At 43.1% G+C, this 14964-nt stretch overlaps 1 protein-coding gene across 1 annotated transcript; it reads right to left on the bottom strand.

Moving 5' to 3' along the window:
- Positions 1–944: 944 nt before the first annotated feature.
- On the bottom strand, positions 945–4753 carry LOC144260110 (uncharacterized). The gene is made up of 4 exons (XM_077808674.1): positions 4641–4753; positions 1870–1977; positions 1609–1669; positions 945–1059 (listed from the first exon to the last, which is right to left on the bottom strand). Exons 1-4 carry the CDS (start codon positions 4675–4677, stop codon positions 945–947), a joined length of 321 nt encoding a protein of 106 aa, XP_077664800.1. The 5' UTR covers positions 4678–4753.
- Between the last annotated feature and the right edge of the window lie 10211 nt (positions 4754–14964).

The following is a 14964-nucleotide window of genomic DNA, read 5'->3' as shown; positions in this document are numbered from 1 at the left end:
GCCGGTGATAACACTGACGGCTGAGATCTCAAGGTTGCATCTGTAAAGGCAAAATGCAACAGGTCACAGAGGCAGCATTGTTCACACCAGACAGAGCAGTGATTCCCCCATACTTAAGGGCAAGCACAGTCTGCACAATAGCATAATTTGCCTGTCCCAGAGTGAGTGCACATAACCCACGGGAGCCCCAAAATGGTGAGTAAGCACAGGGTCAAGCGTGACTGATTGTTTCACGACTGTACTGTCCTCTGGGATTCTGTGCCTTGGGGAGAGCCAACAGTGGCAGGGGCCCCCTGTACTGAACACTGTCCCCACATTTTCCATGGGAGTTCATCCTGGAAGATATCTTGCAGATGAGGGTGACCTGGGAAGTAAGGGAGGGTCTTCGACTGCAATGTGGATTCTGCCATGGCCCATATGCACTTACTTGTGTGCAGCAATGGTCTCCCCGCCCCTCACGGCACAGTGGTGTGGACAAGTTAGCTTTACTGGGACAAGGAACAGAGTGGCTTTCCCGAGAAACCTGCCAAGTGCATTGCCCAAGTTCTGGATGAGATCTTTGAAGAGATCACTGAGGCCGATTACCACAATGTGAGAGAGCACATCAACGCCCTATTCCACATCTAGGTGTGCATGCAGCCCTAACCCCCCTCACCCCAAGAGCCCGCACCGAATAACTTCTTTCCCAGAATAAAAGCCACTTACTGAGAACCTCCTCTGGTGTTTGTCCTTCCCCAAGCACCGGCCACTGTGACTGGCTACCTTCCTCCTTGCTTGAGAACAGCTCCTGGCTGCATGCATCTAGGGATTCCGGGGTGTCTTCCTCCGCCTCAGCACCCTCACTCCCGCTTTGCTGCTGCTCCTCCTCCTCCCGTCTTGTTGAACTGGGCTCTGAAGTGTCCATGGTGGTACTCGGAGTGGAGGTGAGGTCGCCCCCAAGTATCTCATCTAGCTCTTTGTAGAAATGGGGCTCCTTTATTGCGCTGTAACTCGCAAGTGTAGCCAAGCCCATAGTTACTTGAAGTTGAGTGGAAGCTCACAAGTCTCAGACAAGGAAGACTGGATATTTTAACAATAAAACCACAGTGAAACCTGTTAGTAATGGTTATCATAGTAACAAGTGGCATATTAATACAATGTGATTTTTATATCGTCCCCATGAAGATCTAATCTACCTGGGAAGAGCCTGAGCTAGAATCACATAAATTTAGGGCTGAAAGGAACCTTTTCTGTAGTACTGCCACCTAACCAGTTATTCCCTATTTTGTAGCTGTGCATTTAATTTTTCCTTCCTACGTGAAGTACTTTACATTTGTCGTTATTAAATTTAATGTTGTTAATTTCAGACTAATTCTCAAATTTGTCAAGGTAATTTTAAAATTTTAATCCTGTCTTCCAACATGCTTGCAAACCCTCTCAGCTTGATGTCATCTGCAGATTTTATAAGCATAAGCTCCACTCTATTATTCAAATCCAAATGGTAATACTGAATAGTACTGGACCCAGGACTGACCTCTTTGGGACCCCATTAGATACACCCTCACTGTTTGACAGCAAACCATTGATAACTATTTTCTGAGCCAGCCTTTCAAACAGTTGTGTACCCACCTTATAGTAATTCCATTTAGACCACATTTCTCTAGTTTTCTTATGCGACTGTTATCTGGAACTGTGTGAAAAGCAATATTAAAATTAAGATATATCACGCCTACTGCTTGCCCCATCCACTAGGCCAGTAACTTTGTCAAAGAAGGAAATTAGGTTTGCTTGGCATGGTTTGTTCTTGACAAATCCATGGTGGCCATTCCTTTTAAGACTATTATCCTCTGGGTGCTTACAAATTGATCATTTAATCATTTGTTCCAATACCTTTCGAGGCATCAAAGTTAGGCTGACTGGTCCCTGGGTCCTCTTTGTTCCTTGTTTTAAAGATAGGTATGATGTTAGATACTGTGGTGATGGGTGGTATACAAAAACCTAGGATGGATGGAGTGTGAAGCACATTAGTCACATAATAAGACAGGTTCCTATGTCAAAACTCTTACAGTATAAATAGTCAGTGGCCAGACAAAGGAGAGTAAAAGAGAATGAACTGCAATTTTTCCTACCCTTTATAATTTCCCAAATCTGAGATCATCAATCCTTAATTACTTTTCTTGATCTTGCTCCATCCTTTCTCATTATGACCCTTTATTCACAGCCACTTCCTAACATTGCCACCCACAAATCAGGATCGATACGAGTAGCCCTGTAAAAGACAGACGATGTGGCTGCTGTTAAGATGCTAGGTCAACGTTCTTTTTAAAACAAAAAACTAAAGGTTGTTTCAGCTGGGTAGTTTCACATTATGTACAGTTTCTAGTATGGTCATTTAAAGTAATCTTTTATTATCAGTCATGTACCATATGTGAAGTACTTGTTGATTTTCAGAACCTGTGTCATGAGAACTGAAAAGGCTTTGTCAAACTGAAAACCTGGCATAGACAGTCCATGGGAAATTAGACGTGTTTATTACAACATCCTAATTTTATTAAGGTTCTTTTTCTATTTTTCTGTTCAGATCTGTGTTTCATAGAAGTCTACAAATTTCATCAAAAGATTTTCCTTGGAACCTCCAAGCAACATTGTGAATCAAACTCAATTGATTTGCTTAGAAATTAGGGTGAGTCTTCTTCCAGAATAGATACAAGCGATCCTTAGTCACCCTTTCCATCTCTACAAAACACAAAGACTGGGCTCCAGCTCAGCTAAGTCAAATCCTGTCCACTTCATGTCGCATGTGTAATCTGTTTTACTTGGCTTGTATTTCCAAAGTGGAAAGGATATCTAAACTTACACAATCTCATCTGAATTAACAGCACCGATTCCAAGAATTACATTTTCACATGGCTATGAAAATTTGTAATAGCAACATTCTGAACCCGAAATGTGTCCTTCTCTCTGTCTCCTTTTTGTTTCTTTTAAAAATTAACACACCTGGTAGAAGGATCTGAAATTAAAGGTGAAAGCACAACACATCCTTTCAGTGGTTATGGATGATCTCTACTGGACTAACACATCTAACATTAATGTTTATGATGACAAGCATACTGTTGATTATCTTCCCTCTTGGATTGAATTAATGTGAATACAATATGTGAAGCCAAAGATCCGAACTCATTGCAAGATACTATTCTTTTTCCTTTTTCTTCCTCTTGCCAATGTACTCAAGAGGAACTTTTCTGTTTTCCCAAAGAACAAGGATGAGAGGGACGTTAATTAATTAATGTCAGTTGCAGTAGAAAGCAATCTGCATGTCAGACAGAAAAAAAGGAAAAAGTTCAATATGGCATTTAAGAAGGAAAAAATGAAAAGAAAAGAAAAAAATATTTTAAATGTATCTTGTGCAGCTAACATCTTGATGAACCCTCTCTGCAACAAGTATTGATCAGTATTTCATTTATATACTAGACACAGGGCAAACGTCAGTCAGCAGTTGCTGCATGTGGGCAGCTCCTATTAACTAGGTTCATAGGAGCTGCCCACATGTATCCTAGCAATCAGTCTATCTAGATTCTTACAGCAGTGTTCATCTCTTTAGCAATAATAAGAGATAATAAACAAAATCACTTGCTTACTTCTCAGAAGGCAGTTGGAAGGGGGGTTGTTTTTTTCTGCATAATTTATTATGGCCATTCGAAGGGCAGTAAGATTTGTGAGCATAGTTATCTCCTTAGCATTGAGTTCTAAAGCCCTTGGCCTGTAATTAAGAAAGTCCTGCCTCCTTCAAACTTCACGCTAATGCTGGCAACTGAAGAGTTCTTGAGGTGAGTAGTTCTTGAGGGAGGCAGTTATGAAGAAAGAGGTGCTTTCTGAAAGGTCATAGGTCAATTCCATGGAGCTCTTTGGAGGTTAACTCCATGACTTTGAATTTAACCCTTTGAATTCAAATACTTGGATTGTGAAAGTTGGCCAGTTTTCCCTTAGGGAAGGGGAAGTCTTGGAGGCATATTGCGTTTTGTATCTCCAAGTCAGTCTACAGGTTGTTTGATAGCTGGGTGAGCTGGTGGAGGCTGACCATTGCTCTCAAAGGAAAGAGAAGACCTAGCTATAGGCTAGTTGGTTTGGGGGATTGACAGAGCCCAGCTCATGCTGGACTCTGGGCCACTATCTTTAGATAATTGGTTTAATTTGTGAATTTATATATATATCTTTTTTTTCCAGTCTTGCTCAGGAGGCTTATTCATCTTTCTAGCTCCTGCAGTGGCCGGTTAGCCTACTTTTGGTGGGGCACCCAGACAATGAGAGTTTTTACACCTTATGGTTGTTTGCAAGGCCTGCTGGGCCCACATATAGCTTCCTAAAAATTGGCCAGTCTGTGGCATCCTTTAGGGTAAATGTGTCTTCAGAGTGATATTGACAAACTCTGTCAGAAAGAGTGCTAGATAGTCTTGTGCATCTCTCTTCAGGAGCAATGGATTTGAATTTGGAGGGGGAAAAAAAACAGTTGGTGACTTTGGTTTCTTTGAGCCCTTCTAAAACATGCTGCTCTGTGACTATGCTGAATTCAGTATTGCTAATCCCAAGTGTTCAAATTCATAAGTCAAGCCCACACAAAGTCATGAGATTTAAAAAATACATTTAGGGTTCTGTTTATTTACCTTTTCGTTTTTGAGCCCCTAGGTCACACTTGGTCATCTTTTTAAGCTTTCCTGTGCAATCATGAGGGCTAGAAGCATTTTAAAAAATAAAAAAAAAAAAGCTGAGAGGCTCGTGTAACCACAGCAGCTGGGACTTGAAGAGAAACCCTAAATATACAGAGATATGTATATGACACTTGACTGCTCTAGCATGATAAGCAATTAAAAAATTACAACCTCACGATGACATGCTTATCCACTGAGATAACAAAATGCGTGTTTCTACAGACCTTTTTCACTGCTTGGAAATTCTTTTTGTAACCCATTGCACACCCTTAATGTCAGCATGGGTGTAGGTGAAAAGAAAATGAAATAACATGCCCCCTGAAATTCCTTGGGGGAAAAAAAAGCAGTTAAATGGTTTCTGTTATGGTGCCGACAGGAGACTGTCAGTTAGCATTCAGCAGTTGTAAATGTAATTGAGGGGTTTAGCTGGGACCTGGCTAGGACCCAGGGACAGTCCCCTCAAATAGAGGAGCAAGCCCTGAGAGATGCTGGGCTCCTTACTGTTCTAGCTGCAGGTGTTCAGCACGTTGTCAGGTTTGGGCCAGAGGAACAAGCAGCAGTAATCGGTTTGTACGGCTAGACGGACATTCTCAAAGCAACAGCCAAGAAGTGATTTTCAAAGTTTTATTCAGTGGGGCTGAACCCATTCCGGTCCTTCAGTATCTGTGGCAGCATTGCTGCTCTGTGATAGGACCTGTGTGACTGTCAAAAACCGCACAGCAGTAACAGGAACATCTGTGCGACATTACCTTTTGGGCAGCAAGAACGCATCCCAGCGTTAGAGTCTACTCAGAGGCAGGGACAATAGCCAATCATAACACTCTTTGACTGACTACAATCCAATAATAATTTCACTCTTCCGTCTGTTTCTGTCTTTAATCTATTTTTTAGTTACTCCACCAAATAGGGAGGTCTTCCATTCACTTATATTCGACTAAAGGTTTTGCTGTAACAGGCTGTCAATGCTACCATTCTTTCAGTTTCTCCAGTGTTTTGTCTTGCAAAATATCAGTAAGAGGTGATTACAATGCAAGGCTTTTCCTGCACTGCTTTCATTCTTTGCCTTCAGAATATATTAACAGATAGGCACATAAAGTCTTTGTTATCAAATATGTAATAGCCTGCTCTACGCAGTGTAAAATATATACAAGCTGCTAAAACAAAACAAGCCCCACAACAAAACCTTTCCAAACCTCAGTCTGATCCTGCCTCAAATGCCTGGGGAAAATAAAAGATTTCTCACACTTTCTACTCTGTCTGGGTTAGATTTTCCAGCTCCTTGGACTGCTGGACATGAACACACACAAGGCAAAATTTGGACAGCTTTACAGATCTCTCTCATCACACTAAAGTTCTAAACCTCTACAAATAACAAAGCTATGAGTTTGTACCACGAATAACTTGGGAACTGAGCCTGTTTCCACTGAAGTCAATGGCATAACTCCCATTGACTTCAGTGGTGCACAACCAAGCATCTGCCAAGGCCCCTTTAATGTGAATACAGTAAGACTGACAATACAAATTAGCACTTGCATAGTGCTTTATGGTTTTGAAAGGCCAGATTTTTAAAGATATTTAGGTGCCTGACACCTATTGAAATCAATAAGCCTTAGGCACCTAAATACCTTTCAAAATTTGACAAAATGTGTTTTACAACGTAAAAGCCCTGGTTTTTATTATCCTTCCTCTGGTGGAGTGGTTGTACATTGTGTGACTAAAGGGAGCAGACTTTGTCCCTAATTATGTATCCCTATAACATTGAAATATATAATTATGATGATCCTTGTTTTATAGTGGTCTCCACCTCTTCCTTTAGCGGCTCTCTCATGTCACTATCACACCCCCTTATAAACCAGGATTCAAATAGGGGAAAGTAGAATGGAAAGGCAGCTCTCCCTACTCTGCTATAAGCAGTGTGGGAGCTGCACCTCCTCTTCTTTTCTCCCTCCACAACTCTCTTTATTCCTTCTGCTTTAACCACTGTTGTTGTTTTTTTAAAAAAACAACAACAACAACAGAAAAACATAAGTGTGTGCAATTAACCACCATCCCCACTATTCCCTCCTGCCCTACCAAGCCACAGAAACCAAAGATAGGCGGCTTCCCATACAAATAACCCGGGCTGCCTCTTTGCTGGTTTCCCTGGGAATTTCTCCATTTTGTATTGTCTTTATTAATTTTGTCTCCAGTATTTTTCTCCAAATATTCAAGCTGTTTGTATATTTCGGCAGAATGTCTATTTTCTCCACAATGGCTGCAGAAGCAGCCTGCAGCTCTTCCAGCAAAAGATGTACTTGCCTGATCATTATCTTTATTGGCATGGACAAGATTTACTGGAAACCTCAACCATTTTTTCCTAGGGTTATTTTCAGCATCACATCTGAAGTTCTTTAGAGAAATATCCAAAGTCAAAGCTCCACTGGGTAATGACAGAGCTTGCTTATCTGTTTCTGCAATGTGGGCATCTCATTAGTACCATCCTTTCCTTTGCAGCCTCCATCATCCTACCATGTGTTCTGGATGGAGGTTTGTGTTTTGCTTTGTTTATTATAGGCGGCTTCTTCTGTTCTTTAATAACCTGCTTTTCTTCCTTCTCTCTCACTGTCCCCATTAACTAGGGAAAAGATGGAGGATTTTGCAGCCTCTTAGAGGTTGATGAAAAAGATGCCATCAAATAGGATACTTCTTAAAACCTGGTTCAGTTGCATATGATTTTATCATAGCTTGCTGTATGCACTCCTTTACTAATACTAGCCCTTTGCAATCATTTCTGCTGATGCTGGTAATAACAGGAAAGTTTCCCCCTATCCTTATGGCCTAACTGATAATTCCTGCCTTGTCCCACAAAAATCCTTTGTAAAGTCATCAGCAATGATTTCCTGGTTTGTAATGACCATATTATGTTTGTGATACCTGTCTGACACCACTTTTTTTCTTCGCCTCAGTTCCTTATTATCCCTGAATGATTTCTGCTGTCTGATCAATAATCTTGCCAGGGAGTCAAGTGGAATGCCCAAATGGTGTGAGTAGCATTGGTTCTAAGCTCCCACCTGCCAAGGTCTCCTGAGAGAAATAATTTAAGGAAACCCCACACAGGGAGAGACCAGAAGAAGAGAGAGAGAGAGAGAGAGAGAGAGAGAGACACACTCTCTCTCTCTCCAACTAATCGGAACCTGTACATCCTCATAATGAAAGAATGGTCCCTGCCCCAAACAGCTTACAGATCTGAGTTAAGATTAGCATATGCCAAATTGTCCTCCATACCTCACAAAATGAAAGACATGGAGTTTTGGAATTTGACGACTATTAGGATGATAGAGACAATAAGTGACAGACAGCAATTTTAAAAGCTGAAACAGGAGTGGGGATCTTGCCATCTCTAGTACATGTGTATATTCTACAAAGGTGTTGATGCATGTGATGAGATTACATCATCTTCTATAATGGGATAAAGTATACTTTGAGTCTCCAAAAAGACCCATAGCTAGCTATGCAAATGTACATGCCCAGGATGGGTAGTAATTTACTGCTGACGTGGGCCGGAGCTAAGAGTAGGTTGGGAAGAACTGAGACTCCAAGTTGTGTGTTGTCTGAATTGCTCCTGGTGCTACCATGGGCTGTTACAGTTTATGCACCACCCTTTACTTACCACCTTATACCTAACATCATAATTTAGTAATTTAATTTAGTAATTAAATGAGCTCTCAATCCATCTACCCATGCAATAAAGCTAAAGACTTTACCCACTTTCTTTTGTAGCTAAAGTGGGAAGCCATCTATCATCAATCATTAGACAAAGGGCTTGACTCTCCCCACTTACCTTCGTGTAAATCAGGAGTAACACTGGTGTAAAACTAGTGAGAAGTGAGTGTAAGTGAGAAGAGACCCAGCCCCAAACTGTTTTGTTTTTCATTCTCGTGTAGCAAGAAAAGGTAGAAAAATGGATTTTTTGGTCTCAAACATTTATTAAATACACTTCCTTCAAGTGAGGGTAATACGGTGATGAAAATCATCTCTGTATTCATGAACAAAAGACTAGAAACTCATCTCCTATATTACTCCCAATGGAGCTTTAATAACCTGCTTCTGCAAGAACATTATACAAAATAAAAAGGCAAAATATATTTGGAAGCAAACAACACAGAGGAAATTTCTCTCTCATTGCTATGAGAAACTACAAAACCAGACTGAGAAGCTATAGAACACTGCATTCAAATGACAAGAAGAAAGAAAATGTTGCAGCAAAGTAAATTAGCAAAGAAACTAAAACACAGACGTGCTTTACAAACCCTTCCAGAAAAAAAGTGGGTGGAGGTAGGAAACACTGTAAAGCCACATTGTTGTTGTTCAGTGAACACCGAAAACAACCCAACCATTTTTATATCCAAAACAAAACTTTTTCTAAAAATTGAGTATGGGGAATAAATGAGGGACAATGCTTGGTAACTTGATTCATAAAGATCCCTCAGCGTGAGTATTGTAAGTGCCTTGCAACACAAGGGGTGCAATCACAATTACTAAATCTCAGCAAATAGTGAAAGAGCTCGGCAGTTTCTATGAGCAACCTGATGCAACTGATTACAGTCAAGGAGAAGTCAGGGTCAAATGTTTGCCACTGGTTAACTTTCAGAAACCTGCAGAATGCTTGGAACCTCACTAGAGCAGGGTGAGATTGAACAAGCCAATAAAACCACCAAATGGGGAAAGGACTCAGTTCTAGATGGACTGAGTATAAAGCTTGACAGACGGAACTAAATCCTACCTCCAAAGTAGGCTTAAAGATGCTTTTCTGATGATAATTATTATGTTTTCCATATACAAAGATCAACACATGAGCTTTTAGTCTGCATGACTTTCATTACTAGTTAAGGAAGCCAAAAAGGAACCTACATCTTTTAAAAAAAGGAGAGCGAGAGCAAGCACAATCCCTCTAAAACAGCCATTTTGGATTGACTCCCAGCACTACCTGAGAACAGCCAGGCAGAGGTATAGCACACAGTGAACAACCATTAGTGCAAGAAAAATTAGGGGCATTTTTTAAACAGGTAGGAACTGGCTAATGCTGTTCATATCATTCAGTTTCCTTGCTCTATGTTGATGTTACTCCAGATCAGCCTGGTACATTGATTTGGTTGGAGCTGTGTTGTCAGAAAGCCACAAGAATCCCAGCAGACAACAAGAAAAGCATTCAGTGTGGCAGTGAGCGGGAGCAGAAGCAGAACTCCTTGGGGCACAGGACTGGCTGGAGGGGGGCAGACTTGGAAATTGTTAGCAAGGAAACTACCTGCTGCTGTTTGTTCCTACTGTGTTTGGAGAAACAGGACTTTGTGAACATTCTTTTAAAATAAACAGGATTGCACCTAATACCTGAGTTATGTCATCCATTTCTCCTTCTAACAGAAACAAACTGGTAAGACCCAATATATTGGCTAACTGCTTGGGCCAAGGGGCATCTTACTGAGGATTGATTGAATGGTATTTGGCAAATTACACTATTAAATTTTGTTGTGCACCTTGTACCTGGAGGGATTGGGGGTCACAAGCCCTGTGGCAGTGCAGGGACCCCACTGCAGCTCTTCTGTCATGGCCCCACTCAATCACTACCAAGACTGCAGAGCTACAGAGTGCTCCCAGTGCTGCTGCATGAGCCAACCATGCAGCCTCCCCCACGGCCAGGGACTTTTCCTCATCCTCCTTTCAGTCCTCGCTGGAGGCCTCTGCTATGTTACCTGACCTATGTATTGTCTGAATCCCTTCCTTGTCCCGAGCATGAGGTATATGGAGGACAAAGAAGGGATGTGGCTAAAGCAGTGGTTCGGATAATAGGATTTAGCAAAAATGAAGCATACTTACTGTGAACTCTGTTACCACAGAATGGGGCAAACTGAATAGGTGACCCAGCTGCAGGGATGAATCATCACCTAGCAAGAGGCAGGCCATCATGGTGTTGGAATGATTGCTGGCCTGAGGCACTGGAAACAGGGGAAAGTGGTAGCTCAGCAAACTAACCAGTAGACAACACCACTGGTAAGCCTAGCCCCTGTCACAGCTTGGTGGAGAATGCAGGCAGCATCCCAGGACCACTGTAAGGCTTAGAAAAAATCACAAGGGGGAAGGAGATGGAGATGGATATAGACAAATTGTTGAAGTGGCTGATGAGACAGCCAACAACAACAGGTGGGCCAACAGCAGAAGCAACAGAACCAGCTATTCCAGGAAATGGCTGCACAGCAACAACAGCAAGAGCAGCAGCTCATTTTTGTGGATTAGCTGTGCAACCGAAAAAGCAGCACAGTGCCTGGTCCAGCAAATGGTGACCCTTTGACAACCACAGGGGGGCAAACATGAACCTTGCAGCAGGGCTCCTGAGCCTTCCTGCAGATGCAAACATTCTGATGCAATGTACAAGGAGGAGGCTTGGAGACGACACAGAAGTCTTCTTCGTCACCTTTAAGCAGGTCACAACGGTGGCACAGTGGCTACCTGAACGCAGGGCTATTGTGCGGACAGCTTACCCGACAGGACCAGCCCAAGCTGCATGTCAGCACTGCTATACTGCGGCTGCATAAGACTATGCACAGGCTCACGTGACCATCTTGGACATCTCTGATATCATGGCCAAGACCCACCGACAGCACTTTCACCTGGAAAGATACCCACCGGGGCCCGGCCTCAAGCAGTGGCCCAGAGCCTTAAAGAACATTGTAGGCAATGGCTCCAACCTGAAAAGCACACTTGGGAGCAGGTGGCCAAGCCGTTTGTACTAGAAGAATTTACAAAATCCTCCTGACCGGGGGATGGGAGTGAGTGTTGCTGCATAGGCCCAAGACATTGACTGACACAGTGAGGCTGACAGAAAAGTTATATGGCAGCCACAGACCCGGCCATTGAAACTCCAAAACCAGAAGCTGCTTGTTCCAGGGGATCGTTGCTTGTAGATAGTTTCCCAGGGGCCACCCTCCTTGCATATCCAAACAATGTATCTAGCCCCACTTCACAATCAGCAGCTATGACAACGCCACAGCGCTCTGGCCCCATATGGCCCAAGGGGCTGGGGAAAAGCCTGATGCTGAGGAATAGTCCTCCTCGAGCACCCAACTCCCCCTAAGACAATCAAGGTACATTGCAACTGCCCCTTTTTAGGCTGTAACTATGGGCAAGCATGGACAGCTGATACCAGAGCTCAGAAAAAAGATCTGGCCAAGATGTTAATCCCACTGCAGGTCAATGGGGTAGAAATGCCAGAACTAATGGACTCAGGCTGCAGCCAGATTTGTTAATTAGGAAGCAGATAGTGTCCCCCAAGGATGCCTCTGGGGTCTGCTATCTACCTCCAGTATATTCGCAGGGCTGTACATTCACAGCCCACGAATGAGATAGTTAACCATGGGAAACCACTCAGGACTAATACAGGAGGTTTTCACTATGGGCTACCACTCTAGCTTATCCAACGATTCTGGACCATGATTGAAAGTATTTCACGGGTCTTAAAATTATGGGGCAATGACCCCTTGAAAGTACTGACCTTCGTGCGGAAGCCCCCGTGTCACAAGAACCATACGAGTTAGCAGGAGTTGGAGAGACAGAATATGCCAGTGAAGGAACCTCCCAGCAGGACCAAACCTCTCCATCCCCCCTTCTCATAATCAAGAAAACTGGAGGCCTTGCACCCCCTGGACATAGACCAGCTGGCATCAGGCATAGACTTCGTATGCAAACAGAAGGATGATCCAACCCTGAGCACGGGTATGAACAACTCACCTATGTGGCAGGCAAAATAATCAATCCACAACTGATGAAGCAGTGGCCCCAGTTTGAACTGAGAGAGAAGAGGGTGTACTAGGTGTCGAAGGACCCCCAAACCTGAGAAATGAGGGTACATCTCCTGGTCCTGAAGAAATTCCACAGGGAAGGGTCATGGTGTCTGGAGCGACTCACAGGTGAGAGTGCCAACCTCAGGACAGACTGTTAAGAAGCAGGGAACAAACCCCAAACTGATGGTGGGTTCTATAAGTAGATTTCACCAATTAACAATCAAGAGTAAACTCCTCAGGCACTGCAACAGCCTTAACATGGAGTCACAGACTGTCCCCATGGGTAGTTCAATCTATCTTTTCACCCAGGCAAACTTGACTGTGTGATAGTTGGTCAATTTACACCAAAGACCACAGAATATTCAAGTTACTCCTAGTACCAAAGGACCAGTCATTCACCACAGGTCAATTTGCAGGAAAGACAACACTTGTACGCAATCCTGTAATAAATTAACTAAAGGTTTATTAACTAGGAAAAAGAAATTATAGTTATTTACAAGATTGAAACAGATAAACATACGAATACAAATGAGTTACAGTCTTAGGCTTCAGATGGCGATAGAGTTGCTGAAATGTGCTAGCTTTATATGTCCATTATGGCTAACCCAGGTCAGTCCTAGGGACCTCTTACTTGTGTTAAGGAATCTTTGCCCCTTAGAGTCCAAAACAGAATAAAAAGACCCTAATTCCTTCTGGTCAGAGATTTTTATTCCAACCTCTGTACATAACCGCTTCATGGCTAGAGAAGGGTGAGGGAGGAGAAATCAACAGTCTTTGTTCTACAATGGCTCATTTGGATTCAGTAGTCTTTCCTGATGGGAAGGTGACAATACCTTTTGTAGGAATCCAGCCTTTTGTATTAGGTGAAGTTTTTTCCCTCCATTTGGTGAGCTACATAGTTTCAGAACAAACATTTTACAGTTATAGAACAAACACATAAATATTGTCTTATACCACGGGATACAGATATTATAAGTAGGATTAATACATGCAGCATCCTACAAGCATTCCATAAAGTCTAAACACAATCTTATAACACTAATGTCTATTGAATTATACTAACCCACAGGTGAGCCAGACTGGTTTCCAGCTATGCATTTGTCAGTGTTCAGTGAGGCCCCGGGCCTTGGTATGAGTTGGCATCTGGTCTGCCAGCATCACAGGATGTATTGTGGTGGCTCATGTAGGACTTTGTGATGTATACCTGGGGAGAGAAGACCTTTGAAAGATAACAGTCAGGCCTTGCTGGCCATGTGTACATGAAGAGATTAGAAACTACTGCTTGTCATGCCCTGAGTGTCAGTGGGACACAAGAAAATCCCAAAGGCCTCACTAGTGCTTCCCCCGGTCATTGGGGTACCCTTCAAGAGGATCAGTATGCACCTGATGGGACTGTTGGAAAAGAATGCATCTAGATACCACCACATATCAGTAATCCTAGATTATGTCACATATACTGTGAGGCCATCTCCCTTCGCTTAACCACTGTGGTGACCACCACTCCTGAACCGATGAAAAAGTTTGCTTGGGTAGGAATACTGAAGAAAATACTGACCTACTAGGGAATCAGCTTTACTTCACAACTAATGAAAATGTTGTGCCGTATGTTAAGCCTTAAAGACATTGTTTTATGACCCTGAGATGGACAGACTGATGGAATGCTTTAATAGGACACTATTCATCCCCAACCGCTTCATGTTTCAGAGGCCTTTCACTCAACCTGCAGCCGGGGGCTGTGCTAGGCTGGAGCTCCCCAGCTCCGTCTACCCTTCCCCAGCACTGCTCCACTTCAGGTATCTTGCTAGTACCTTTTGTGGGTCCTTAACTTGGTCTGCAGCCACAGGGTTTGCTTGGCTGGAGCTTCCCAGCTCCCTCTACGTTTCCCCAACACTACTCCACTCTAGGTACCCTTCTTAGCTTCCCAGGCAGCCAGGTCCTTCTCTCTAGGAAGCTAGAGAGAGTGTCTGTCTTTGCTTCTGGCCCACAGCCCTCTGTGGCTGCTTTCCCAATCAGCCTGCTTTTCCTATTCACAGCCCTCTCCCGGGCTGCTTTAATCCCTTCAGGGCAGGAGTGGGGTAGTCACCCCGCTACATAACCCCATGAACAATACTCCGTACCTTACATCAACAATATCGTCTTTTAGAGCCACAGTTGGAATGACTACTTATGGCACATCACTGCAGTCCTGAAAGCTTTCAGCGAGGTAGGACTAATGGCCAACCCTGTCAAATGTAGGCTGGATAACTGGGAAGTGACTTATCTGGGCTATATAGTGGGGGGTGCAAAATTATGGCTGCTGGTTAGCAAAGTCCAAGCCCTATCCTGATCATCAAAAAACAAGCACTTCTCGGGCCTTGCTGGCTATTATAGATGCTTTGGGGCAAAGTTTGGCACAATTGTGACACCCTTGATGGACCTGATGAAAGACATGAGCTTTACAAAAATTCAGTGGTCAAAGCCCATTG

Source organism: Eretmochelys imbricata, chromosome 2, assembly GCF_965152235.1.
Source record: "Eretmochelys imbricata isolate rEreImb1 chromosome 2, rEreImb1.hap1, whole genome shotgun sequence".
NCBI classification, from domain to species: Eukaryota; Metazoa; Chordata; order Testudines; family Cheloniidae; genus Eretmochelys; species Eretmochelys imbricata.
This window is presented reverse-complemented; position numbering and strand designations above follow the sequence as displayed.

What these genes read in the sequence shown, in the direction of transcription:
- LOC144260110 (XM_077808674.1), bottom strand. Translation starts at nt 4,677, where the DNA reads ATGACCAAGTGTGACCTAGGGGCTCAAAAACGAAAAG. An exon ending in TAACTTTGATGCCTCGAAAG is followed by an intron (nt 1,670 to 1,869) that starts GTATTGGAACAA and finishes CTTTTCACACAG; the next exon opens with TTCCAGATAACAGTCGCATA. An exon ending in CTAAATGGAATTACTATAAG is followed by an intron (nt 1,060 to 1,608) that starts GTGGGTACACAA and finishes TAAAATATCCAG; the next exon opens with TCTTCCTTGTCTGAGACTTG.